Source organism: Oenanthe melanoleuca, chromosome 14 (assembly GCF_029582105.1).
Source record: "Oenanthe melanoleuca isolate GR-GAL-2019-014 chromosome 14, OMel1.0, whole genome shotgun sequence".
Lineage (NCBI taxonomy): Eukaryota > Metazoa > Chordata > Aves > Passeriformes > Muscicapidae > Oenanthe > Oenanthe melanoleuca.
The window spans coordinates 4585190-4612342 of NC_079348.1; the positions used below are offsets into that span (position 1 = coordinate 4585190).

The window sequence follows — 27153 nt, forward strand, 5'->3', positions numbered from 1 at the left end:
AGATGAGGCACAGGAAGTTGAACGTTACTAACAATGCTTCTACTCCTCTTTCAGATTCTTCCCCTATTTTCCCCCATGGATAATGGGATGCAAAAGACTCTATGTGGCATCAGGAGCTTGCTGGGACCTGAGGTCTAGTATTGGTAGCTCAACCTCAGTTAATTCCTCCCCCAGAAGAAATGAACCACAGGATTATAGCATCTTGTCCACAACAGCTCTGAGACACATACATTGATCCAAAAGACTGGGGAATATTTCCAGCACTTTTCAATATACACTTCTGGCTCTAGCTGCTCAGGTAGCTCTGGCTGAACAAACAAACAATTAAGAATATTTTCTGCCTCTGGCTTTGTTTGGGTAGGAACTCACAAGAAAGTATCTCAAAACTCTACAGACATGAGAACTTACCCAGACTCTACAATTCCCAGGCTCCCTGACTTGGAGCAGTCTGGATCCCTAATTCAGAGATCAAGACAATGCACAGATTTATAAACTCCATATGTTACTTGTTTCTAAACCCCTCAGAAAATGATTTATTATGAAGTGTAAGCAGAGACAAACTACCTAGAGGATACTCAGACTTCTGTTCCAACACCTTCTCCCAGTTTAGAGCTTCTTCACACACTCATCCTTGAGATTCTGGACTTCCTTTTGTCATCTGTCTTTTTACCACCTGTCAGCTAATTCCCCTAATAAATCTGTTGATGGAAACAATATTTTTTTCACCCAGGAGGAAAATCACAAGCAACCTAGCCTTAATTATAGATGCAAAACTTACGACCACAGAGAGTTCAGTGCTCAGCATAGGGGAAATAATCAATTAATACACCATTCACTGCAACAGCATAGATCAGACTTGTAGAGCCAAATCACACTGCAATGGCAAACTTCTCCAAGCTTTTTGCAGAAACTCTCCAATCTTACAAGAAAAAGGAGCATCTTGTCACAGACAGTCATATTGCTCAGACAGAAGTGAAGTTTTGACATGCTGCCTCTTCACCCTTCCATGCTCACCAGAAAAGACAGGCAGAGCATGGCAGTGCTGTTGGCAGGAAAGGGCAGAAAATGGATGGTTGGATTATGCTCCCACCCCTTTCTGACACCAAAGGAACAGAGCAGAAGAAAGACAGCACCGAAAAATGTTTTAACTTAATTCCCCCTGACACCCCAAAAAGCCCTGCATTCTCCCCCTGCCTGTCAAGAAACATCCAGGAATAAAAAATAAGCAAAGGCCCACCTGCATCATCAGGCTGTACAAATGTTAATGCATATTAGCTGTCTGATAAGATTATCACAGCCAGAAATGCTTCCCTCAATTTTCTGATTACTGAGCTTATCTCTCCCAGCTCAGCCCATCACAGATGGCTGGGGATAAAGCAAGCACACCAGATAATTCCAGGAATGTGAATAAAAGGTACTGGGATGAGGAGCAGGCTTCAATTCCAACCTACTTCTAGCAGGAAAACACTCATTATGCCTCCTGTTTCCCATGTCTGCTGAAGCTTGGATGTGTTTGCTGTGAGGAGTTTGAGGATGCTTTCTGGGATGAGTGAGGGCAGCATTTGAAGATGGAAGGGCTGGTGAGTTATCTACCACTGGCTCAGAGGGCTCAGCCTCAAGTTCATGTGGCACCTGCTGATCCACACAGATAAATCACTGCCACCTTCTCGAGGGACAAGGGGGACAAGATGGGTGAGGAATCTGCTGCTGTGATCTGGGGTCTCTTGTGGCTGCACAGAGAAGGAAAAACAGAGTGTGTAACAGGAAAAGGAGATGGGAGAGTGAATGCACATTGAGCTTGAGAGAAGCATCTCACTGGAAACAGGTGAGAAATCAGTGCCAGGTACGCTCAGCAGTGGCAGGATGAGATTCTGCTGGGTTTCTGCTGAAGGAGAATGAGGAGGGAAGGGCACATGGGCTGTAAGGGCATTTCAGCTCATTTTTATGTCCTCTCAATCTGCAAGCACCAAGACTCCCTGGACTGAAAATCTGATGTGCCTGAGGTGAGAAGGAAGAGGAGGACACAGTGATATCACTATCCATGAAACTGGCTCAAGGAGTGAGATGTTGACACAGACCTGCTTCCCAAAACTCGGATTAAAACTACTGGAGGGTTTATAGTCCATGTCAAGACAGAATTTTGTGCCACAGGAAATTATTGCCAGAGTCACTAACTGTTTATGAAATAAGAAAGTAAAACAATTAAGGTATTAAATAATTCATTCAAAATGTGTTGTTCCCCAGTTTCAACCCTAGCAACTGCTAGGAAACATCCCTTACTGCCAATCTCACCAAAGATATTAAAATATTCAGATATTAAAAATGCTATTTATTATTATTGTCTTAATTATTGTTATTAATGCCTTTTCCAGTACAGAAATAGTTAGTTGAGATGAGATGGAGTGGCTTACTCTTGGGACCCAAGTCTGCTTTTCTGAAGGCAACACAGTGCAAGCAGCAAGACACAAAACAAGGATGAAGAGAATGGCTAAAAATAAGGAATGTGCTAATAAAGCCCAAGAGGTGAGGAGCTTTCCAAGACCATTCTCTTTGACACAGCCTCAGGACAGCTCTGGGAATGGGTGATGAACATGAAATAATTCCCCACAGGGGAAGTTTGTCCCTTCCTGTCCACTTGCCCTCTCAGTACCTGTGCCAAAGAACAGACTCAAGAAGGGGTAAGGAAAGGAAGAGCCAAACCACTCCTGCTGCTTTCTCTGCCTAATTCCCATCACATCCCTCTTCCTACATTAATTTCCAGTCCTGGTCTCTCTTGTTCACCAGATGCCACTTTCAGCAGGCATTTTATGCTTTTTGAACCAACTCACTATTCCTAGCTAAACTCTTCCAATTTTTATCAATAATTTTCTGTGACTGGCTGAGTTAAACTTTTATTGCTTTGAATACATTAAACTAGTAGAAGTCATTACCAAACAGAGAGGGGAAAAGGGCTGCTCAAATTACAGCTCACTGCTGTATTCCCCTATTCCATACCAAATGACCCAGGTCAGCCTTGATCTTTTCACTGGCACTGAGAGCAGACAGGGAACATTGTTGTGAAATACAGCATTGCATTTCTAGTCCTGAAAGCTGTACAAGAGGGACCTCAGGACCTACATCATCTGCAGGAGCTTCAGGGATTATATCACCCAGGATCAGACCCCCAGTGATACTCCTAACCTCCAGAACACATTAGCAACTTAAAAAAAAAAAAATCAAGCTGTTATTTTAATAGTTTTTTAAGTTAACTGAGGTTTTTATGGTGAGGCAGAATAATGAGAAATATCACAGCCCATGAATGAATAAAACACATGAACAGGTACTTAATATTTTGAGGATGTGTTGTTCTCTTCTCAAAATATACTGGGGTCCCTTGTTCTCAACCTAAAGTGATCCCATTTATCCTGAATTTTTTTTCTCTCTTTCAATTCTCAAGTACAACTTTATTACTCTCAATAAAATTGATCAAGACATATACAGGATACAGAATCATTTTAGAATGTTCATTGTCAAAAATATGTAAGTACCCCAAAAGATGAAATGCAAATAACTTTTCCAAAATAAGAACTGCCATCGTTATTTACCAAAGGAGAAAGAGAGGAAGGAAGAACATGGATGCATTTTCATCTAGTATTTAATTATATGAAGTATCATTCTTCCTTCAGCCTTGCTTTTCAACCTGCCTGGACAAGATCCCTGAAGGTGGTTCTCCTCCAAGTGTTAATGACATAGCAAACACCCACAGCAGGGTAAGAAATGTGTTCCTCACTGCTCCTCTCTCTTCTGTAGCAATTATTTAAAGACATATGAGATGACAGGAGAAACAAAATTATAAACAGCTAGAAGAAACAGAACTTTAGATACAGTTGATTTTCTTGGTGTATTTCTGGCATTTGTCAGTTCTGACCCAGATTTGTCCCCTCCAAGCAAGCACCCTGAGTCCCTGCAATGCCATGGACCTGCAGTTCCTCACACTCAACTCCTGCAGGTTTCAACATTAACAGAGAAAGTTTTTCTCAAAGCCTCCCACTGACCAGTGCTGTCCACACTCCATCTTCAGAGTGAGGCTTAGCACAGGTCAGATCAGTCAGCCTTGAAAACTACATTTACAAACTTCTGAAAATTTTAAGGCACTGCCCAAAACAATGACCAAATCTCTATTCAGGTGACTCATTTTGAGCAATAAAGAACTCAAAATCTAAAGTATTTCAACTCACTGCCAAAGAAGGATTTGCATGTTGAAAAGGAAAAAAAAGGGGGACTGGTTTACTCGCCCACATCATGTACACACATTTCACAGAACACATGCTGGAGACATACAGTTATTATTTGAATAATGAGTGCATTTTAGTGAGGGGCTGATACAGCAATCTTATCCTGATGAAGTGTGTCTGCACGTCATTCAGCATTTTTGGAACTGTAAAAAGCAGGAAATGCTGAATCCATTATAAATGTCTAAAGGTTTATTTAACAATGGGCTGATGCAACATCCTTTGAAAGGCCTTCCTCAGCAAAAGAGCTGATTTTGAACAGCAGCAATAAATGGGAACTGAATTGCACAGAGCCAGCATGCAAAGGTGAATTGAAGGGTTGTGTTGGACTACAAGTCTCAACACAATTCAAGGAGCTATTTCAGTCCATAAATATTTAAAATGTATGAACACCAAGCAGACTTGGAAAGGAAGAGTGTATGCTAAAATAGACAAGAACAGAGAAGTGAGACCCCGAGTATGACCCACAGACTGAGGTCTGAAAACAGGCAAACCAGGACCTTGATTTGACAGTGATGCCATCTGTGCTTCTCTCCACTGCATGTAGCAGAGACAAGGAGCTTCTCTGCTTCTTCCACAAGGCAGCACAGAAAGCACAGAAAGCTTGGTGTTGTCTACCAGCTTGTAAGCCTGGCATCAAAAATCCAATACACATGAAACACCAGTGAGTTTAATTTGGGTGTCCATGCTGAGCACCTAGAGATGATTCTGCTCAGCAAAAGCACCACCACCTCTTCCATGTGCCCATCCCACTGGCATTCCAAAGGGCTGTTCCCCCAAAACATCTGCAGAGAAGCACACAGAGGGAGAACTAAACCTCACCACATTTCCTACTGAACTTTACTCTTCTTCAAAAAGTAGGACAGTACTTCCAAAACAAAATATTGGCTGTCATTTAGAAACAGGCTAAGCAGCCCAGGATTAGTTGGTACATATTTTCTTGAGAAAATTAATCCTCGATGCCATTGTGAAACAAAAGCAATAAAGCCAAAGAAAACCAGATATTCAACAAAAAGTGGTTTGGAAGTACCCGTCTCCCACTTGGCTGAAGCAAAAAATATGTTGTTTTTTTTTTTTTTTCTTTTGGAAGATGAAGGCTGGCTGGATCAGAGTCACCAGTCTCTAGGGGTTCCACCATCTGTAACAAACTTGCTGTGCTTTTATCACTGAGAAGTCAGGGCTAGGAGCAACCTCCCAGCAAACACTTGCCTAAAAATGTACTCATGCATATATATAATTGTAGATACACACACACTGGGAAATGGACATATGCTGACTTCTGCTTCTCTCCAATACAGTCTGGATTGTGGCTTTTCTCCTCCTGTTGCAGTAAAAAGAGAGCAATTTTTCAAGTTTATACCAAATGTCATTCTATTTCATTTCCAAATATAATCTCCCAGAGAGAAGGTTCGCTTGCCCTATTTCCAATCTCTAAAGTTAATACACAAATTTATATTCCTTTCTCCCACTCGCTCTCCTAAATTAAGAGGTGTAATTACTAGGAACGCTTGCTACAAACCAATGGAGTGCCAAGGGAGAAGGAGCTGTCAGGGCTGGACGTCTGCAGCAGCCAGCCTCCCCCCTCCCCATCCCTGGAGGACCCTGCTTATGAGGCAGTTTCTATCTTTTCCCATTAGCAGGGGGAGCTCACACACTGGAGCAGATGACAACCTCTCCCTTTCCAGGCAGGGCAATCATAAGGGACAAAATTACAAAATTAGGTTCAGCCTGCCAAGGCCCACTGGTGCTTGCCAGGATGATTCCTCCCCAAGCCACCTTTTGCCCCTCCTCAGTCTGCTGACCTCTCAGGCAACATCAGGTTCTTCAACAGCAGCAGAGAAATGCAGATCTGTGATTTGAAAATTCAGCCCCAGTCTCATCACTCTCCCCCTTCCTCATACCCAGCACCCTCTCCAAAGGAAGATTGATTATTATAATCAGACTTAGCTCTGACACAGCATTTGCATTTTCAAAGCACAGCACAGTCATTAACTAATTCATCTACCCCAAGGGAGCCTTAACGAGCATTCACCTCTGTCCCCCCTGATTCCCAATCTGCAGGCAGCCTGCAGCTTCCCTTCCAACACCTCCCTCCACACTGTGTGCCACCAGCACAACTTGGGCAAACTCCAGACAGGCTCAGCGAGCCAAACTCAGCCCTGCTGCAAAGGAACAAGAGGACAAATGCACAGACACCCTATTTAAACCAGCCACCCTATGGTTTCCATACATAATCACAGCAGGACAGGGTATGGCAGGAAACAGTTTGTTCTGCAAATTAAGGCCAATGCCACATGGGCCCCAAAATGACCCAAGCCTGAGCTGCCTGCCCAGCTGCAAGCAAGTGAAGAAGGAATCACCATCACATCACACCCCCAAAGCCCCAAGCTCCTCCTGCACAGCTCATCCAACTCTTCCCCAAATACCTACAACACATCTTTGTTCCATGATTTGGCCTCCTGCCCCTCTAAAGTGTCTTCTCACATCCCAACACCACCTTCCTTGGTGCTGTGTTTGTGCCTTTTTAGTAATCTGGGATGGGTGCAGGATGTGACTTTGGAAATAAGCACTACTAGACACTTCAGATGGATGGAAGTTGGCTCAGAGCTCAAAATTAACAAACCTGGAAAGTTCATGGGGAAAAAGAGCAAACATCTTGTACAAGAGACACGCTGAGCAAGAGAACTGAAGATGTTAATTTAAACCCATGAGTTTATTCAAGTATAATTACACATTTCAATGCTCACTCCAAGAAAGGAGCAGACAAGGAGTCTCTTCCTCTCAGCCTGTCCTGCCCACGCTCGCAGGCACTGCTATGAGACCTCACTGCCACTGCCTGACAGCAAAACACTTTGACAGCTCCATGTCCAAAACCCTCTCATTGCTCTAACAGCTCGTTCTGAAGAAGGATCACCTCATTTCCATGTTCATTCAGCTCAGAGCCCTGTGCTGTTATCAGCCTCGCTCCACCACCTCCACCAGGCTGTAGATGACTGTTTCCTTTAATTACTACCGAAAGCTCCTCCCAGCCAGGGAGAACAAAACAGCTGGTGTCCACCGAGAGAAGGCAACTCTGGAGTAATTAGCCTAACTGGCTGACACCTCCTACCCATTACTCCTGGTTAGAACAGCAAAACACAGAAGAAGAGCCTGTTTAGGGAAGCTGTCAGGGTACCAGACTGGATGTGCCACGTCCCTGCTCAGTGTAGCTGTGGTGTTGGCACAAAGGAGTTGTCTGCTCTTGAGAAGAGCATCACACAGATCACTTCCTTCATGCAGGAATAGGCATATTTTGCCAGAATCAAGTCTTCTAGCAGCTGTAATTTACAGGCAAAGCAACAAATAAATCTGCAAAGATGTCATACCTCCTCCAGACAGAGTTTGAATACAGTTTGTTTTCCTGAAAATATAGCCTCGAGGAGTTTCCAGAGCATTCAGTCAACAATTCTCATCAAACAGGAGCTTGTAATCCCACCTCTCACTCCCTGCATCAGTTTTCTCATTGAAAAATCATCACATAATAAACAGTCAGAGAAGAATCTATGCAGTTACCAAGCACCTAGGAAGATCAAAGGGGAAAGAGGAATCCGACATCCATTTTTGTTTCTTTGTTTTCTAACATAAATTCAGTGGAATCAATCCTGCTTAATACTGTAAAGAGAGCAAAGGAGCCTCCACTGAGTGCTTGAACTTAATCTTCTTTCTCTTGCTCACATGGAATAACACACAGCCTGTGCTTTTAGGAGCAGCTCTCTCGCTCCTGCTGCAGCTCCAGACCAATTTTGCAGCTCACCACAGCTGGCAGCACTGTTTGCTGGCACATCTTGGCAGGGCCAGCAGAGCTGCCTGCTAAAGCTGCTCTCTGAACTCCCAGAGCTGGGAAATGAGAGGATGGGGCAAGGAGCCCAGCTAGGGGAAAGCAGCAGCTCTCTGACAGGACCTCCCAGCTGCTTTTAAAGGAAGCTGCAGAGCCTTGAAGGAGCCTTGCTCCCCAAACCCTGCCCAAAGAACAGGTTAAGTATTTTCTAGCTAAATGACCCATCCTGAGATTAGCCTGTGACAAAAAGCAGCAGGCTTTTAATGTATAAAAAGTGAGAAATCTCTCTCCTGTTGCCAAAATCCAAAGGTCACAGGGCCCTGCCAAGACTTCTCTGCCCATTTCAGCCTCTTGGGATGATCCCTGCAGGGCCCTTCAGTTGCTAGCAGCAGTCACAGAGTGAAGGCAAACAGCAATTCCCTCTGAAATACCATATGTTCAACTCTGGTGCCAAAGCACAAACCTGGCATTTTAACCTTTGGTGAGCATGTTCCTGCTGCCACCAACAATAAACTCTGAGGCCCAGCTCAGAGGAAAGGTGTCCTGGATGTGCAGCGATGACATTAGCACTGAACACAGCATCAACAGGACAGGGCCTGGCAGGAGCTCCATTTTATACAGCTAGTCTTTAGAGGTTAATGAAATATTCATAAATAAGTTAAAATTCTCCTGACAAGCCAGATCCTGTAATACAACAAAGAGTTGTCAGCCTCAATTAAGTGATTCCAAAGAGGCAGGGCTTTGCCATTCATTATTTACCAAGAGGTCATAGGAAAAATTCTGCTCTATGATCTCCTTGTCTCTGTGGATAAATTGGGTTTTACAGCTCCTGCTGGAGGACTCTGCTGCCCTGACAGACCCCAGCCTGCCACAGCTACTACCTACCCCCAGCATCCATCAGCCAAAGGCAAGGAACACTGGGAACAAGCTCTTGTAAGGACATTGAGACACAAGAAGTCCGAAAACAAATGATGTAACAAGCTGATTAGGCTGTCAGTGTAAGGGCTAAGTCTTGAAACTTAAACTTTTTTTTTAAGCCTTTATCTCCCTTTCTGTATACACAAAGCCAGCCCCAGGCAAGAAGAGAAGTATCCAGCAACCTTTGATCTGCAGGCACATCCTCTGAACATGCCCTCCATGTCCCCCCAGATCCCATAGCTGGAGAGCTTCACATCCCCCCTGCATGTTCAGAACAAGCTGTGCTTACAGAATTGTATCTCTTGCATCAGAGCTCTCAGGATGGGCCTCTTCTGATGCAGGCACAGCTTCCCAGAGCTGTGACAGCAGGAGGAAACTGCTCTCCATCCTTGCCACAAGGAAGCTGTAAATCAATTATTTCTTTATCCCATCCTAACACGATTGTTCAACAGCCCCAAGTCTTCCTTTCCCTCTCTAGACACTGGAACTTCATCTACAGCTTCTCCAGGCTGCCTTTCAGGAAGGCAGAATAAAGGAGCAGAAATGACAGAATTCTGAGATATCCTGGACCTCTCACCCGGTTTTCTCAAAGTGCTGAACATAATGTAGAGCCCTTGCATTCTCCAGGAAATTTTAGCTCAGCTAATTCGAACCAGGTGAGTCTGAGGTAGCCCATAAATTTCTTACAGGTTCTGTGGAGATGAATGAAGCCTAGAAAAGCACAATTCTTGCATGTCTGTTAAACAGGCCTTTTGTGTCTCCAGGCTGTGCCTACCATAATAAAGCCTCTGATAATATCCCTATCCTGGTCTCAGTTAACCAAGTAACTCCGTGTAACTCAGATTTTAGTGACAGCAGTGACACTGACATGGACCACTCCAGCTATAGCACCTTCTGAACAGGATAACTATTCACTTTTCAACAGAGAAGAAAAGAGAAAAAACCTTCCCCACTTCCCCTCTCCAGTCCTTGTTCCTGTTATCATCATGCCTGGTACAGCTCAGTTTTAGGGGCACACCTGTGGCAAGGAGGCCACCCCAAATGATGGGCTGGGAATTAGGGCAATGTCCATGGTGCCATCTGAGCTGGAATTGCTCTTCAGGTCTGGGTCTGACCATTTCCTCCCAGTCTGGCAGCACCTGTCCCACAGGGCAGAGCAGCAGGAAGGCAGCTCTCCACTCCAGGCAGCCACATTTCTCCCTCCTGACAGTGCTCACCCCACTTAGCTCTTATCACCTTGGAAGAGCGAATGAAAACAGTCCTGCTGAAACCAAACGGTGCTGCCTTGTCCCATAAAGCTTCCATGTTAATGGATCCAACAGCAGGTTCATTTGTGTAATGGGACTTTTAAACAGACCGTTTATTTCTTTTTAATTTGAAGGGAATGTGCTAGTTGATCCCATGTGTCCGGCTAGATTTTTAAAACAGAGATAAACCACGAGAATTGACTCACTGAGTCTCTCCTTCTCACCTAATTAAAGCAGCATTGAGCTAGTAAGGTGCTGATCACCTCTCCAGCCCACAGGCAGCCTGTCATGCCAAGGTTTCCCCCACACTCCCTGCCCTGGCCACAGCCATGTGCAGCAGATGCTTCTGATGGTGCCTCGGTTTTGTGGTTGAACATGAATTTTCCAAGAGGGAACAAGCAGCAGGTGCAACACACCAACTGAGGCTGTTCATCATTCCCCAGGCTAAGAGAGGGAGAAAAAAAATAACCTTGTCTGTATACCTCAGAGCTCACTATATTCCTACCCCGTGGGGAAAAGCAGGGACCAGTTTTAATGTAGTTGTTTACAATAGGAACTGAGAGATCTCAGGCAGGGAAGGGGAAAGGACAAGTGTATTTCCATCCCTCTATTCTAGGCTTCACTTCACCTTCAGAACCAAAACTCCACAGTTAAAATAGGGTATCAATGATTCCTGCAAAATCATCCCCCTCTTCTAACAACTCATAATTCAGAATTTACAGGATCACACGATATAGTGAAGAATGATATAAACACTGTGAAGTAAACAAGCAACAAATGGCTCTGCTGAAGTAAAACTAAAAGTACCTGATAAAGGAAAAAGATGTTTCAGATACGTTCACAACAAACAAAATTCAATGAAGACCTTAGGTCTAAAAATACAAATGCACAAACACAATTACTGATAGCACAGAGGCTTTACCACAGAGGAGCATAAACTGATCAGAAAGAGGAAGCTACGTGAAAACTGAAGGAACAGCACAGAATTGAAATGTCAGAGTGCAAGTCCCCAGAGCAGCTGGAACCCCTCCTACAAACTGAGCCTTGCTCAGGCAGAAACCCCAGAGGAGGTAGAGTGGGGCAGAGGAACTGATCCAGGATGAACATCAGCACTGTGTGGCACTGGAGATGGATGATGACCTGGATGCAGCTCAGCTCTTCCACCACAGAAGTGGAAGAGATTCCTGCCTGTAATCCATGATCCTGAGGAAGACACTTTTTGCTGGAACATCATCTGGAATGATGTGACCACTCTCATCTTCAAAGGAGAGACAGAAAGAAGAAGAGATTTAAAGAAAGCTGCAAGATTCATGAGGAAACTGAAGAGCCTGTTTTAAGAGAAGGCTGCAAGAGCTTGATTTGTTTAACCTAGACAAATGAAAGGCTGGGAGAGAACAATTGTTCTCTATAAATATGTCACAGCATAAATATGAGGGAGGAAGAACAGTCACTGTAGTTTAAGGAGAATATTAGCACAAGAAAAAAATGGATATTAACTGCACATATATTTTCAGTTGGAACTGGGAAGATTTCAGCTATCACAGCAGTCTCTCCATGACAGTAATGGTACAAACAACCAAAGCAGTTTCAAGACAAGCTTGATAAATTTATGAACTGAGATATATGCTGCATTTGCCTCAGTTACTGAAGGACTGGACTTTATGATCTAAAAGTCCTCTTCCAGTCTTCTGTTACTATATCACTTCATTCTGGATTAGCTTCTTTTGCTGTCTCTTTATAACCAGGTTCATGCTTTTCAATCTGATTTGAGAAGTGGATATTTCTCTAAGATTGCCTTACTAAAACTATTCACCCTGCTGCTCAGTTGAGTGCCACACTGCTCATCTGTCTTGGCTTTGCTGGCCTCACATAAAGTATCAGGATAAAATCTGTCACATGGGAAGGAGATTTGCTGTCACCTGCTAAACCAATTCAGAAATTATGTAATACGCTTTTGATAGATGGAGACTTCCTGCACCAGCCAGTTGTCTCCTGCCCCTCCCAACCTGTTGGTTCTAAAGGTGTTCCAGCAAAGCTTCATTTATATTTATAACTACTGTGGTTCAGCCCTCTAATCCCACATTTAATTGCCTTCCTATTACAGATACTACAGAGAATTTACATTTCCACTAATGAACACCACTTTTGCTCTTGTTCTCAGTCTGTTGTATTTCTTGCTTTCTGTTCAGTAACTCTTAAACAAGAATTAAATGAGCTCTATTGGCCAGTTATCCAGGGCAGATCTTTCTATACTGAAGTTCATATTTTTTCCTACTATCATTGCTGTTACCTATAAATTAAAAATATTTAGTAATAACTTTTCCATGTTGCCTTCCAGTTAAGAGCTAGTTCCCACCTACATCAAGCTCAGTGTTCTGAGTTTATTTTCTTCATGTCCTCTCTGTTCTTTCTCCATTTCTACTCCTGATAACCATCAGTGTAGGCAGTCACTGACATTTAAGTTAATCCTAAACATTATGATTTCATCAGACTGAGCACATGATTGGCTCTTTAACTATTGCTGACCTGCTGCTCTTAAATAAAGAGCAAAGGATTTTCTTCTCTGCAAAGGGTTAACCAACACTTTTCCTTGAGGCAAGGGTGTTGATTATATTAATTTTAAGGTGCCTTTATTCCCTCTGTAAGGACAGTCAATTTATGCCATTCATTTGGTGATGGCTGCATTCTTGGACTTTAAATCTTCTTTACCTCCCACCCTGCTAAGCAATTCTTCAGATTCTTATATCCATCCTTTTTAATCTGCTGGAGGGTGAAATTTAATTTGTTCCAAAGAGCAGTCTATAGATTTCAGAGCCCACATGGGCCAAGCTGTCTTTTGAAGATGAAAGCCAAAAGATACCCACAGCACCTCGGGGTAATGAAAATACAGGTGATGCTTTTTTAATACCAAGCTGACTTCCCTCAGGGATTAATGATGGAGAACAAAAAATCTTGACATGAATGCCCCCTGCTACAGAACCAGACTGGCAGAAAGCACAAGATCAGAGATCAGAGCTGTTGCTTGGATGGCAAGCTTGAGCCAAACAATCTCCTCATGCCTATAAAGGGATATGAAAAAGGCAAACGAAAATTACAAAAACAAACACTTCTTCTGTTTCCCTCCCTCAGGGAGGGAAAGAAAAATAATATAACAAACAAGAAGGCATTTTCCACAAATAATATTTTGGTGTGAGTGAAGCTCTCTCTCAGCTTTAGGCCAGTAGAGCACTAAGCTAACATACCATGAGAAACAAGATCCTGGGACCACAGATCAGAGAGTTGTGTGAACTCTGAGCAACCTCCTTGCACATCCTGGAAATAAAAGACACTGCAGCACCAGCCTCAATAAAGAAAACTTCCAGTGCTGATCAAATTGTCAGAAAAGCACACATTCATACAAAAAAATTGTACACAACAAACATTCAGCAAATAATAGACAGAAAAACCCCATTGATCTGTGGGGTAGCTCAGTGACCTGAGCCCTATCAAATGTGGTGACTCTTTTGTGTCTTATGGGCAGACACTGTTCCCTTACAGTATGAACATGCTTAAACTGTGAATAAAGAAAAATAAATAAGTGAAGGGTTAGAGGGAGAGGAAAATCAAAGTTTCATTGTTAATTACACAGCACAATGATAAGGGTGATTTTTCTTAAATCAAAAAATAAACTCTAGGTTCAAGTTCCCCGAAGGATATAAGATATTAGAGGGTTTTTTATGGTTGTAATCACAAACTCATTTCTCCAGCCACTACTGGCCGTGTCTAATTAGGGCAAAGTATGTTAATGATACAGAGGCACAGCCCAGAGATGTCTTCAGTTGCAATATTAATTGCATTTAGGGAAAGAGGCATGAATTGTGCTTATACAAGCTAATTAGTATGGGTTTGCTAATTAATACTGGAAAGTCAAACTGCCTTTGTCTTGTCAACTGCAATTAACTGAAGACATTTAAATTTCCTTTCTTGTTGTTCCTTCAGCAGCAGGCTCACTCTGAGTTGACAAGCAAAGAATCCCTGCACTGGAGCAGCCAGAACAGCCATCCCATAACACTGGCATCCCATTTTCCTCCAGCAGGACCTTGTGCTCTGGCCTGGCACAGGGTTCCCTATCACACACACCACCCTTTATCTGCCATTGTCCCTGGGGAACAATTCCCTGAGCTTTCCTTGGAGGAGAGGGCTCTGCATGTGCAGATACTGTTGTATTGAGGCCACAATCCCATTAGACTTATCCCACAAGAATTGTACTTTTAAATATTGATATGTAAGGAATGACTCATTTACCAGGGCACAGAGATGCCCCCACTGATAGGAAGAAGTCCTTGGCTCTCCTCAGTGAGGTGCCACCAGCCAGAGCCCAGCTCTGCATTTCCAGTGCCCCAGGGAGGGTGGCAGAGCCATCAGAGCTCTTCAGGGTGGCACAGAGATGTCACCTGCACAGAGGTTTGTCCCAGAAGCAGCCCAAGGGATTCATCAGCCTGCATGAGAGCACCTGACAGGTGTTTGCTCCATTTCACTCAGAGCCATAGGAGTGTTTTTTCATCAGAAGAGCTGATGAAAGGCAATATCCACACCTGTCAGCACCCAGAGCAGGACAAGCCCTTCAGCATTCCCAGCTCAACATCAAATGAGACTGGAGGCTCAGGGGTGAAAGGGATGAAAAGGAAGGAGAGAGGCCAGCAATCCAAACCAGGCAAATAATTCTGCTGAAGTGTCATATTTCAAGGAGTCTGAAAATCAAGCAATCCAGGTGAGACACTGATCTGGAGAGTGAGGAAAAAAAAAAAACCACCTAAAGAGCTTTTTGCTGGATGGCAGGGATGAGAGTGGTGGCACATGCACAGGAGCCTGTGGCAGGCAGCTGTGGAACAGCCCATGCAAAGGGGACAGACCTCAGTCACCACCAGCACTGCAGAAGAGACAAAGTGACAACAACTTTCCCTGCCAGGGAGCTTTTGATGGGACATGCAGAAGAACCACATACCACCAGTGAAAAGAAGGAGCTATACTGTCAGATCTTTACTCAAAAGGGGAAAATATAGGGAAAAAAAAAAAAGAAAAATCTCTTTTCCTCTTTATGAATCAATTCTCCTGTGTTTACTGAATAAATTCAAGCTGCTGAATAAAGCCCACAGCTCACAATCTGCAATCCATGGTTTAAAGCACCACAGAAAACTGACTGTTCATGGGAGGTTGATGTAAGAGTTACTGGAAGATCACAAGACCAGCAGTTTTCCACTGAGAAACCCTTGGGAACAGGCACTGAACACTGGCTGTTGCTTTATCCTCTGCTGATGGATGATGCACAACACCAATTAATGCTTTAACACTGGAAGTTTCAGCTTCTCCAGCCCTTTGCTAGCCCACTTAATACCACAAATTTTTGAAAGCAAACAACTCAAAAACCAGGCTTAATGAGCCCAAAAGAAAAACTTTGAAATGCTAAAAAAAAAACAACCCAGAATATCAGAATATTTAAAACATAACAGCAAATTTTTCCTCTGATGCATCCAGTAAGCACAAGGCAAAATTGATTGTATAGAATTTGAAACTGTTACAAGGCAGCACATAATGAGATCAGATGGTAAATAGGATTAATTCAGTTTTCTTTGGAAGCATCAGTTGTGGCCTGTGTCACCACAGAAAGCAGCTGGGCATACAAAAATGTTTGCCCACAGTGTGAGACCACCCCAGAACCAAAATCAATTAACGCTCTCCTGATGGAAAATCTGATGTTGAAACAGCAAGAGGCACAAATTAAAAAAAAACCCACCCTAACAGACGTATGGCAACCCATTAATAGCACAGTAGGGGCACCTCATCCTGCCCTTCAGTGCCCTACTAGAGTTCAGCACAAGTCTAAAAAGACCTGTGCTGGCACTCTAGTTTATTATTTGGATTTTAGAACAGATGTCTGTTTAGCACCTCCTTCCTAGCCAATGCTGCAGGCCTGTTTTTATATTAGTAATAAAATTAATCACATCTACAGAATGAGTCCCTGCATCTTGGATACTGATCAGGTTTTCCTTGTGACTAGAAAAAGTTGCAAGAATCCCACACTTCATCCATTAGCACAAACATCAGTTCATGAAATGGCTTAACACTGACACCTCATTTATTTCTAGATATAAAAACATAATATTCAAGTCATGAAACTGCACATAAACCTCCCTGCTACCTGGTTTTGTGTCCTTTTATTATTTCTGGTCCTTGAGGGAAGTGCCAATAAAATAAATTAACCCAGCAGAAAATTAACAGATATTATAAAAATATAGTTTGTGGTAATTCTCTTGTATCTCATCTGCCTGTCCTTTGAACACCTGAGACTGAATCAAAGGCCCCTAAAGAAAGGAGTTAATTCAGGATGAAATTCAATTGCCAAAAATAAGGAAGGCAGACCACTAGATCCCATCCAACACTTTTTCCAGGTGAGTATGGAGACAGGGAGTGCCAGGACTGGCAGCAGCAACACAACTGCAATGTTTATTTGCTGTTCATTTCTGAATATTTGGAACTGATCCACTGTTTAAATGAACTGAACTTTGCATATCACTGCTCTATAAAACAACCAGGGGGAAGATAAAAAGGCAGAAACTGAACACTTACCATCTCTGCTCTTTGCTTGTGGCTTCCCACTTCTTCCAGAACCTGAGACAGCTGAGCCTTCAAGACACAGAAAAACAAAAAGGAAATTAAGTCTAGGATGCAATTTTGGAAGTTTAATAAGACTCTTGTCCCCTTCCCTGACTCCTCTCCCCCAAAAAGCAAAAAATCACACATGGCACCATGATTTTCATGACATTGAGAAGGAATTATAAGTGTTGGTCTTGTTCTGTGCAGTCAGCATCCCATGCCATGAGACAGTCCTGTCCCAAAGAGCCTGGAGGCTGTGTGCACAAGAAAAACCAGGTTTATTGCCACTAGATGGGCCAGCCCAAATTTCAATCCCATGGTCCAGCCACAACTGTCCCTGCACTCCATTTCTGTGAAGCTGCACAAAGAGTGGTCTAAAACCCTCCCAGTTTTGCCCAGCTTAACTTTGAAGAAGAGCAGGTTTAGCTCCATGAAAGGAGTGTGTGTTCCAAGCTAACTTTATAGAAAATGTTCTGTTGAATTTCTGGAGTCCAGGGTTGGGTTTGGAAGTCTTCCAAAATGCTGTGGTAAAACATCAAGAAAATCTGTTCTGTAACATAAACCTCCTGAATTTCTGTAATAAAAAATTGCAGTGCAGCACTTTTTTCTTTTTTAAAGGGAAATTTGAAATGTAAAGAATCTCAAACCAAAGCAGAAATACCTTTGGTTATCCTGGCATAATCTGAGAGGAAACAGGAACCTGACTCAGAAAAGGATCTTTTACAGACTTGTGTTTATGAAAAAAGGTTTTAAACCAAATGGGTATTTAGGAGATGGTTAAGAGAAGCCACACATAATACATGAGTGCTATTACTTCCCACAGCCTTGATTTTCTAACACACTGCTAGGCTGCAATCAGCCTTTCTCTGCTTAGCAGAAAGCCCCAAAAAATAGTCACTGATGACAGATAAGATAATTTAAACAATGTAAACAAACAAAAGAAATAAAAACAACTTTCCTACAAACTAATTTGTGTCATTTCAAGCAAATATTCATTAAAACCCTCTGGAGTCTCTCAACTTCTCACCACATGAAATGAGTCTTTTGAGTGCCACATCCAAACCAGAGACAAACAAGAGTTTATTACAATGAAAAGCAAAACATTCAGCTTTGGAGGCTAACTGCACTGAAATGCAAGTGAACAAATAAATTTAAAAAATGCAGTCCAAGTGTTCAGCACAGCAGAAGTTCCATTTTGCAAACAAACAAGAGAACAGTTCAAAATTTCCCTGGCCCAAGGGAACTGGCTGGCCCCAGCTCAGTGGAAACTGAAAAAGTTTCAGCTTTTTGCTATGCAGGGCTGGGGATGATGTGACATTATTTGAGGAAGAGACACTGAAATAAGATGAAGAGGGTTTTAATACAAGCCTGGGGCCTGGCACAGGAGAATGAAACACCCTCATTAAACACTGCAGGAGACACCAGCCCCAACCAAAACTGGACAAGCAAGGGAAGAGAAAAAATGAAATGATCACCAAGTTTGATGTGGAAACATCAGGGAACTGCAAATTTGCAGACTTGGGAAAGACTTTTCCCTGCTGCTGGTGAAGCAGGTACAGTGACAGCAGCAGGCTGGAGCCAGGAGCTGCTTGGGGAAGAATTAGCAAACATAACCTTAGAGAGGTTATTTAGGAGAGGTGCTGGCATAAACTCTGCAAAACACCCCAAGACTGATTGAATATTTTTGATTACAGACTATCCCAACTGTTCTGTATATTTATTAGCTTCCTCTATATGAAGATGACCTTTAGATAGGAACCACTAGTCTATTCTAAACCAGATATAAGAATTAAGTAAAAATTATATTAAAAATCATGTATTTTCTTACAGTAGCTATCAGTCCTGAATTTGAGGGTCAAGTCTCTGTTCAGCCTCCTGTTCACACAGACTCCTATGGAATCACAGAATAACCCACACTGGAAGAGTGGGAATCCCCTCAAAGCTCAATCCCCTGTGGTTTTGGTGGGTACTCTCACACTGTAAATATTTATTTATATGTAAATATTTATTTATAACACCAAGGCAACAGTACCCTAGGAGCCTGTTTAACCAGATGGGTATAAGAGTGTTTTACAATATAATGCCTCTATAAAAGCCAGAAGAAATACAAAGAATAGCAACACATAGCAGCACATTTTACTTCAGGAAAAGGCTGGAAAACTGTTTTAGGCAAGAGAGAAGGAATACAAAGGGATGTGGGAAATTGAAAATACAAGCAGGAAATATGCCATAATTTATCTAAGATATGATATGGCTTGGGGAAAATAACCATTTCAAGCTGCTATGCCAACCTGGACAGCAAGTCCAAGCCAGCAGCATAACAACAGCAGATCAATAAGATTTGGAGAAGCAATCAGATAAGAACTAAATCACAAAGTAGGTTTTCTTCATTGCATTCATTTCTAGGCAGCTCATCTCAAAGGGAAAGAGTCAGCAACTAGTGGGAATTCAGAGAGCAGCTACAAAACTTACTAGACTGCTGGAAGAAATGATTTATGAAGATTAAAAGATTTTTAAACATATGGTTTGACTGCAGCTCTCACAGAAGAGGAACAGGGACATATTTAATGCACTGAGGGCTGTTACAATGGCAAAGCTGGGAACAAGGAGGCTTCCCCAGCTCTCTGATGCTGCTGGATGCACTCACACCCAGAGTGGGGTCCCTGCCCTCCTACTCAGACAGCTGGGGAAGCACAAGACAAAACCCAAATTTTCAGCAGGGTCCCCAGTGTCTGCACTTGCCAGGCTGTGATCCTGCTGATCTGGATGCTTTACCACGTCCAGTTTGTAAACATCAGCCCTATCCCAGACTTTTTATTAGCCTAAATCAAATATTGAACCTCCCTCAGCTGTTGGAGGACAGCTGCTGGCGAAGTGATTCACTGCCATATTCCTTCTAGGCCACAAGAAAATACAAACTAATCACCAGCAGCATGACAGATGCACACATTTTTAATTGGGAAGGAGAAATTAGGCTCTGAACTTATCCCCGATGTCACTTAATCAGAGTTCTGGGGAGGAGCTGCAGAGGGCCCTGGGCTGGTGCCAGGCTGGCTGCTCAGCCCCTGCTCCCATTCCCCAGGCATTTGCCACTAAAGACCTGAAAAAAGCAGTGTTATGTTGTTTCTTGGAATGGATCTTGTGAGGATTTCTGGTTTTTTTTGCACTGGGTTTCTCAGGGCACATCTCTGGCCACAGCCAGCCAGGGGGAGAGTGAGGGCTGGCCATGGGGCTGTCAGGGTGCTGGGAAGCCACAGGGGCCAGAGATGCTGCAGCAGTTTGCCCAGTCCCATCCCAGAGTTCTGCTCTGGGAAAGCCATGTGGGCATGACAGGACAAGGGGGAATGGCTTCAAGCTGGAAAAGAGCAGGCTTTGATCAGATTATAGGAAAACAGCCTTCCCTGTGAGGGTACAGGGTGCCCAGGGAAGCTGTGGTGCTCCATCCCTGGAGTGTCCAGGCCAGGCTGGATGGATCTCATCCCAGAGGGTGTCCCTGCCCACACAAAGATGATTGTGAAGGTCCATTCCAACCCAACCATTCCATGATTCTCCGGGTAGTTCAGCTCTGTGTTGGGGTCCTTTCAATATCCACCTTGTACCTCAGGAATCTCTCAGCAGGACAGACTTCTCTGTTGGATTTTCAGGCTACGCACAGAAGTTAATTTAAAGCTCCAGGGAAATTCTCTTTGCTTAAGACAGGTGTTAAATTCCCACAGATCACCAAGCTCAAGCATTAAGAAACCTGGTATGCAAACAGATATACAAATACAGTGCAATTCACCCACTGAAGGCAGCACAACCAGGTAAGGGAAAATCAAGTAGCAAAGCAGGGGAAAAAAAAAATACTCTCGAGTACTCAGCCAATTACTTTAAGCTTTCAAAAAAGGGTTTGTCAATTTAAAATGTTCATCTTACATGACAACATAGTCTAATCTACTGTCAGTGGATTCTCATCTTCAAAAGAGGATGGCAGGAAGAGAAGAACCTGAGCTCTAGCCTCACTGGGAATCTGCAGCTTGGGCTGAAAGAGGAGCAGGAACAGTTTCCAAGGAGAGGAACCAACTCAGCTCCAAGGAGACATTTCTGAATTGTTTAACTTGCTTCCCTGCATCAATAATTTGTCTTCTGTACCTTCCAAAAGTCAGCCTTCTCTGACAGCACTGGAGGAGGCTGGTCAGGGAGGGTTTAATGAAGGAAACTGAAGCAATCTGGTGGTGACAATGCAGCTGTTAAACCGATTGCATCCAGAGCCCCCCACTCCCCTCCAGGGGCTGATGGCTGCCCTGAATGATGGGCAAGCAGCTCAAATGTGAGCCCCATTTGTAGGGAAAAATTAACTAGCCAGTCTCTAATGAACAGTCTTTCTCTACACAACAATACCCTCTGCTCTACAAGCAATTAGCAAATCGAAGTGTTCACTTTGTGGACCTGCATTAATTTACTCCTCGATGTGGCACATTAAATAGCTCACAGGTACAGCACAGCAGTGGCAACAGCCAGCACCATAAAATAAAAGCTTGCTTCAAAGATTTCAGGAAGCAAAATTAGGTGTGCTGCATACAGGGAATAAATCAAAACAAGCTTCATTTGGAAACATCATTTTAGTCTTATGCTTTCATCAAAAAAACATGATTATCGTAACAGTCACGTTAATGCAACGTCGGTACTCTACAAAGGAGAGAAACCAGCAGCACGTTCACTACCTCAAATTAGAGAGAGCAATTTTTATTCTTTCTCATCACTTGAGAACATACACAGCTGCCTATTCCAGGGTTGTGCTTTCACAGCTAGAAATCCCAAGTGTGAGTTCTCAGAAGGAAGGCCACTCAATGGAAGGGCAGCACCTCTGCAGGGAAGGAGAGGAGGAAGAGGTTTTGCCTGGCAGAGCTGGAACACAGCTGCAAAAATGGCATTTTTACAGCTCACTGAAGCCCAAGATACCCTTAGAAGTATTTTATATGCAACAGTTGTATGCAAATCCAAGTCAAGTGTGATAATTGGCAAATTTAGGTATAATGTTAATTAATAGCTATTTCAAATTAATTAACTTCTAAGATAAATTCTTGCTTCTCCTCTTTGAGAAAGTTAACACACAATTTAAATTTACAAGGATATATCAGCTGCCGATCACAGAAATAGGGAATCTCGTATGTTCTAACATGCCAAATCACTTCAGTTTCCTTGTGCTGCCTGCTCCCCATTCCCTGGGTAATTTCACAGTTGCTTATTTCTCTGATCACTCACAAAAGAAGACAGAGCCGAAGCCTCTTTGCTCAAGCTGGATGGGTTGAGTGTGTGGCTAAAGTGTGATGTGACCTCTACAGTGTCCAAGCCAGAACATCTTATCTGGTGCCATAGGCTGGGGAAGAAGCAAGAAAAGAAAAAAAAAAAGGACATCATCACCTTTTTTTGTCAGATTCAGGAGATACAAAACAAAAAGTGCATTGAAGCTGCAGCTGAAATACAGAAGGAAACTTGAAAACATGGCAGCACTCCCAGGACAGTTCTGATAAGGAAAGCACTGACTGCAACAATTAGAATTCAATCCAATGTAGAAACAGAAGCACCACACTGATGAGTTACATGGAACAACACAGGAATAGGATGAGAACAATTCGAAGGGAACTTTGCAGTCACTAATTACCTCTCAGCAAAGAATGAGGCTCTGGCTTTTGGGGAAAGCAGAAGGAAAACTTTGATTTCACAAAAGCCACAGACAGATTACTTCTGGGGGTGGCAGAGACTGAGCAGAACTAACTCATCAGCCACTTGCAGGCAGACTACACTTTATTTGCATATTGTGATCCTGCATATTAAAATACTGTGAGAACTGAAATTAAATTTTCATTAGTGTTCAATCTGGAATCTCACCCGTGGGATTCAGCTTTCAACAGTTCATTGCAGGCACTTCCCTGTTTACTTTAAAGTCAGATATCCATTTATCCCATGCCAGCCAACACTCATGGCCTTCAACCCACTGCACACCATTATTGCCCAAGGGCAGGATTGTTTCTGCAACCTCTGAACTGCACTACAGAATTACTCTTAACTAACTGGTCATTTCTAATTTAACATGTTTTGATGCTTTATAGTTGAAATTGCCAATCTTTCACAAAATTGCACCAGTTGAGATCACAATCAGGAAGACAGTTTAGTACCAACCATTGCTAAATAACTTCCTTGCTGCTTTACAGGCTCCTTTTTGCTGTTGTCAAGAAAGTTCTCCTGGTTATAAAATCAAATGCACATCCTTTATAAAGCAGGAAAGAACAGCTACAAATAAACTCAAAAGCATCCTGAGCACCATGTTATCTCACAGGAGCTGGATTGGACGTGACAGGGGGCTCAGACTGATGCAAAAGTGAAGAGGAAAATTCCCCAACAACTTTTGAATATGTTGCAGAAATTTAAATTCAGTGAAACTCGCTCTGACTCGCAGAAAAGCTGCAATAGGCAAAGCAGAGACCATTTCTTACTGACATAATTTATGAGGCTAGGCTTGCAGCTCAATGAAAAGCATGTGTCTCAGGCCACAGCTAATTAGTTTTCCATGTAATTTCGATCTTAATTTTACCCCAAGCAAGGACAGGAAGCAGAGGAAACCAGAATGCCTGCAAGCCAGATGTCCCACACCTCCAGGGACTTGTGTTCCTGGGCATCACAGCAAACCACAGCACCCAGAGACTGAAGGCCACTGCTTTGTCCAGAGCAGTGAGAGTGTTTTCCACCAAAAACACAAGAGCTGCTCCTTTTCTGAAAACCAGTTTTGTACTGGATTTGTGCAGGGAAATGCCGCCCCCCAGTGAGAGACAAAAAGCAGCTGGTTACCAAAATCAGGGAGGAATAAAGCAGAGCTCTTGGGCACTGAACAAAAAAAATGAATCTGCACATTGAAAAATCACCATGGCTATAATTAGTGAAGACAGGGAGAAACATCTCCCCTAGTAGAGATATGGGCTCCTCTCAACACTCTATCAAGATTTACTGGGCAAGGGGATGATAACCACACCTTTCTCTAGCTCTTGAGTCTCAAGGACAGACCAATCTCTCTCCTTCTGTTTAAGAGACACAGTCACTTGTAATGTCAAGAATTCTTGACAGTAAGCTTATTATAATGAAATAACCCCAAACTCTGCCTGGTTAGACTGTGAGAAAAGGATGTTAACAAAGTGACTGTGGAACAACTGATATGAGATGAAGACAGGATTCCAAGCAGGAATTTGTCCACATATTTATTAGTGGCAAACTACTTGACCTAGCTTAAAGTAAGCAGCACAGCCCTGCAGCAGAAATCTGGCTTTTGTTCCCACTCTGCCTAACTGAGGCATGGGGTGAAGCTCTAAACTCTGAAACTCCTCCTTTTCTCTCCTTCTCTAACCTAAAGATAATACTGACTCTGTAAAACCCTTCCAAAACCTTTGAAAAAGGATAATCTCTGAGGACAAGGTGCCACTGTTGACACAAACCAAACCTGATGGGCCACAGCACTAAAAGGATTAAGCACCATAATAAGTGCAGAAGTCCAGCACCAACACGTTCAGAGGGGGCAGCAACCTCATCTCCCTGATCCTCAAAGCAAAGGTGACCTTCACAGCTGCAATAAAATGTAAAACTTGAAGACAGACCATGAACTTCTTTAAATCTACTCCATCAACACAATCTCTCAGGCAGATACTGCCAGGGAAGGAGGAGAAGCAAATGGGAGATGGAAAAATGCAGAACTTTCTATCCAGGATAGGATGAGTCCCTAGAGATTGGACAGCCTTGTGCCAGGCTGAAAAGTTAAAATGAGGCAGGTAGGCAGGAAAATAGTGGGCTCAGGTAACAAAACCACCTTAGTTTTGCAAAAACATCTCAAAACAAGAATATTCATTTGTTGTTTTAGTCCCTGAGCTGCAGCTGAGGGTGAGGTGAGGCTGAGGGTCAACACCCCAGAGATTCCTCTCTCCCCCAGTTTTCCCTTGATGTTTTTATTCAGCACCTTGTTAAGAAGGAGCAGAGAGACCAAAAGATTAGCACAGCTCTGCTGGGAGCAATCTACTTTTGTAATAGGTCTCCTTCCCCCCATCCTAATCAAATGGTGCTGCAGTCCCCTGGGGAGAGAACACAGTGCCAAACAAAAATTGTGAGTTTGCAGCTGCTTCCTCAACAGCAAAGGGCAGCCTGACTGATGAAACTCTGCCAAGCCAATTGCTTCCAGCATGATGCAGTCAGCCAGCACAGCATCTCCAGGACACACAAGTGACTGTGGGATGCTGATGGACTCTCCAAAGGAGTCATTCCCCATCACTGGAACACCCATCAGAGAAGCCTCTGCCACTGAAATTCTCTTTGTGGCCTCAGAAATAGTCCTGCCTCAGAGAGGCAGCTGAGTGTGAAGATGTAGCAGGAAGCTCCTTCTCTTTTGTTGCTCCCCAGCAAAAGTTTTAACCCAACAGCAGAAAGATAAAATCTATGTATTGAGGGTCAGCTGCAAATCTCTTGCCAGGAGTAAAATATATTAGTGCAACTCAAAACCATTAGGAGAGTACCAGCCCACTGCACAGGGCAATTGCAAATAGGTAGAGAAATACAAAGTATTTGGAGGAGAACACTCAGGAGAATTAATTTCACTGTGCTGCTGGTCAAACCTCTAAAAGTGAAATGAAGGGATACCAGTACCTGATCCTAAAACAGATGAGGCACATCTGGGAATCTGGAAATTCATCACTGTTTAGGTGATCTGAAAACAGGTACTGTAAGCAGTTTTAGGATCTGGTGAGCACAATGTTTTACTCAGTGTTGTATTAACACTCCTGGAACTGGGAAGCAGAGCTAGAGACAAACAGAAGACAGAGCAGCTAATGGGAACAGAATCCCTTGCCATTAGATGTAATAAAGAAGCTGGTTGAAGGAGGGAGGAACAAATGCTTATGCATTTGTTTAATTTTCTGGCAAAATTTTAAGCCCTGCTCATTTATTTACTTTTTTCCCCATCCTTTAGGTTCTCAGCAGAATGAATTCAGGCTCCAAAGCCTTCTCTTGATGAAAGCAAACATCAGTACTCACCAGATCCAGAAAAAGGAAATCTCAAAAACTAGAAGTGGTGGCAATGTGACACTCAGCATCTACCAAACTGTCAACTCCTTTCTGTGCATTTTTGCCTGAACAACTTCTCTGGATCTAAGTTCTCCCCATCAAGTTACCTCCAACTAGGTTTGATAGCTGGAGGGAAAGAAACAACATTTAATTCATGAAATCTGTAAATTAGCCATCAAAAATGTTCACTCTTATCCATTCATCAGAAAAAAATGGTGGAATTACATCTCTACCTAAAAAAGCCCTTCTAATTTCAGCCCAGTGAGTCAGCACTGCTGCATCTCATCACTAGGAGTGATTCATTGTCACTGCACTTCTCAAAGTCAAGAATAAGGGTATTCACCCCAATTCACTGTCATCTCATAACTCCTCTGGACCCAGGCACTGTGTTTGCACACAGCACTGTTATAATGATTTATGTGAGGGTGTCACTTTTAATTTAAAGGGATAAAAAGTTATTGTCAGTCTACCAACCATAAAGCAACATTTTCTTTCCACTGAGCTGACAGCTGAATACCTGGAAAATATTCCTGTTTGCCAAGAAAGGAGAGGGCTCTACAGCCCATAGCCTTAGGGTGTCAGTGCTTCTGAAGAGAGGAGTGGATGGCCAGTGTCTTTGGAGAGGAACTCTAGTACTTGGGAGAGTTTAAAAAAGCTTAGAGTTAGAACCTGAATAAAAATTCAGACAAAAGCAGTATGCATGGAAAGCCTCTGCCCCAGATGAAAGTGAGGAAGAGGGTGTGAGGTATGCATGAGAGCCCAAAGAGATCATCTGGGGTCACAGCTGGATGAAACAAAGACTATCATAAGTTAATCAGTGGCACAGCTATATTTTTCTTATTCAAGACCCCCAATATCACAGTCACTTTTGATAACCTTTTAACTGCTAAAACAAGCTATTGAACAACTCACACTGACCTTACACCCCTGAGTGGGCCAGTGCCTCCCCTCAAGCTGCCCAAGGCTGTTGGTGATAGTGCAGGAAAGATGGTGCTGGGAGCTCTGTCCCTAAGGATCTCTGTTATCCCCACAAACACTCCCAACAGGAGCCCTCAGGCACGTGGGCACACACCTCCTTGTGAACTGTAGGGAGCCAGCCAGAAAACACCATTGGGAAGTAAAGATCTGTGTTTAAATCAAACTCTTTTTGTTAAGTCAAGTTTGGTTTCTGTTCTAGCTCTCAGCACTA

At 43.1% G+C, this 27153-nt stretch overlaps 1 protein-coding gene across 2 annotated transcripts in view; it reads right to left on the bottom strand.

Moving 5' to 3' along the window:
* Positions 1-27153, bottom strand: part of MAD1L1 (mitotic arrest deficient 1 like 1) — a 341085-nt gene that overhangs the window by 161678 nt on the left and 152254 nt on the right. For both annotated transcript variants that reach the window (XM_056502893.1, XM_056502894.1), the window contains one exon: positions 16860-16916. In XM_056502893.1, the coding sequence (XP_056358868.1) occupies positions 16860-16916 (57 nt within the window). The remainder of the gene's footprint in view (positions 1-16859; positions 16917-27153) is intronic.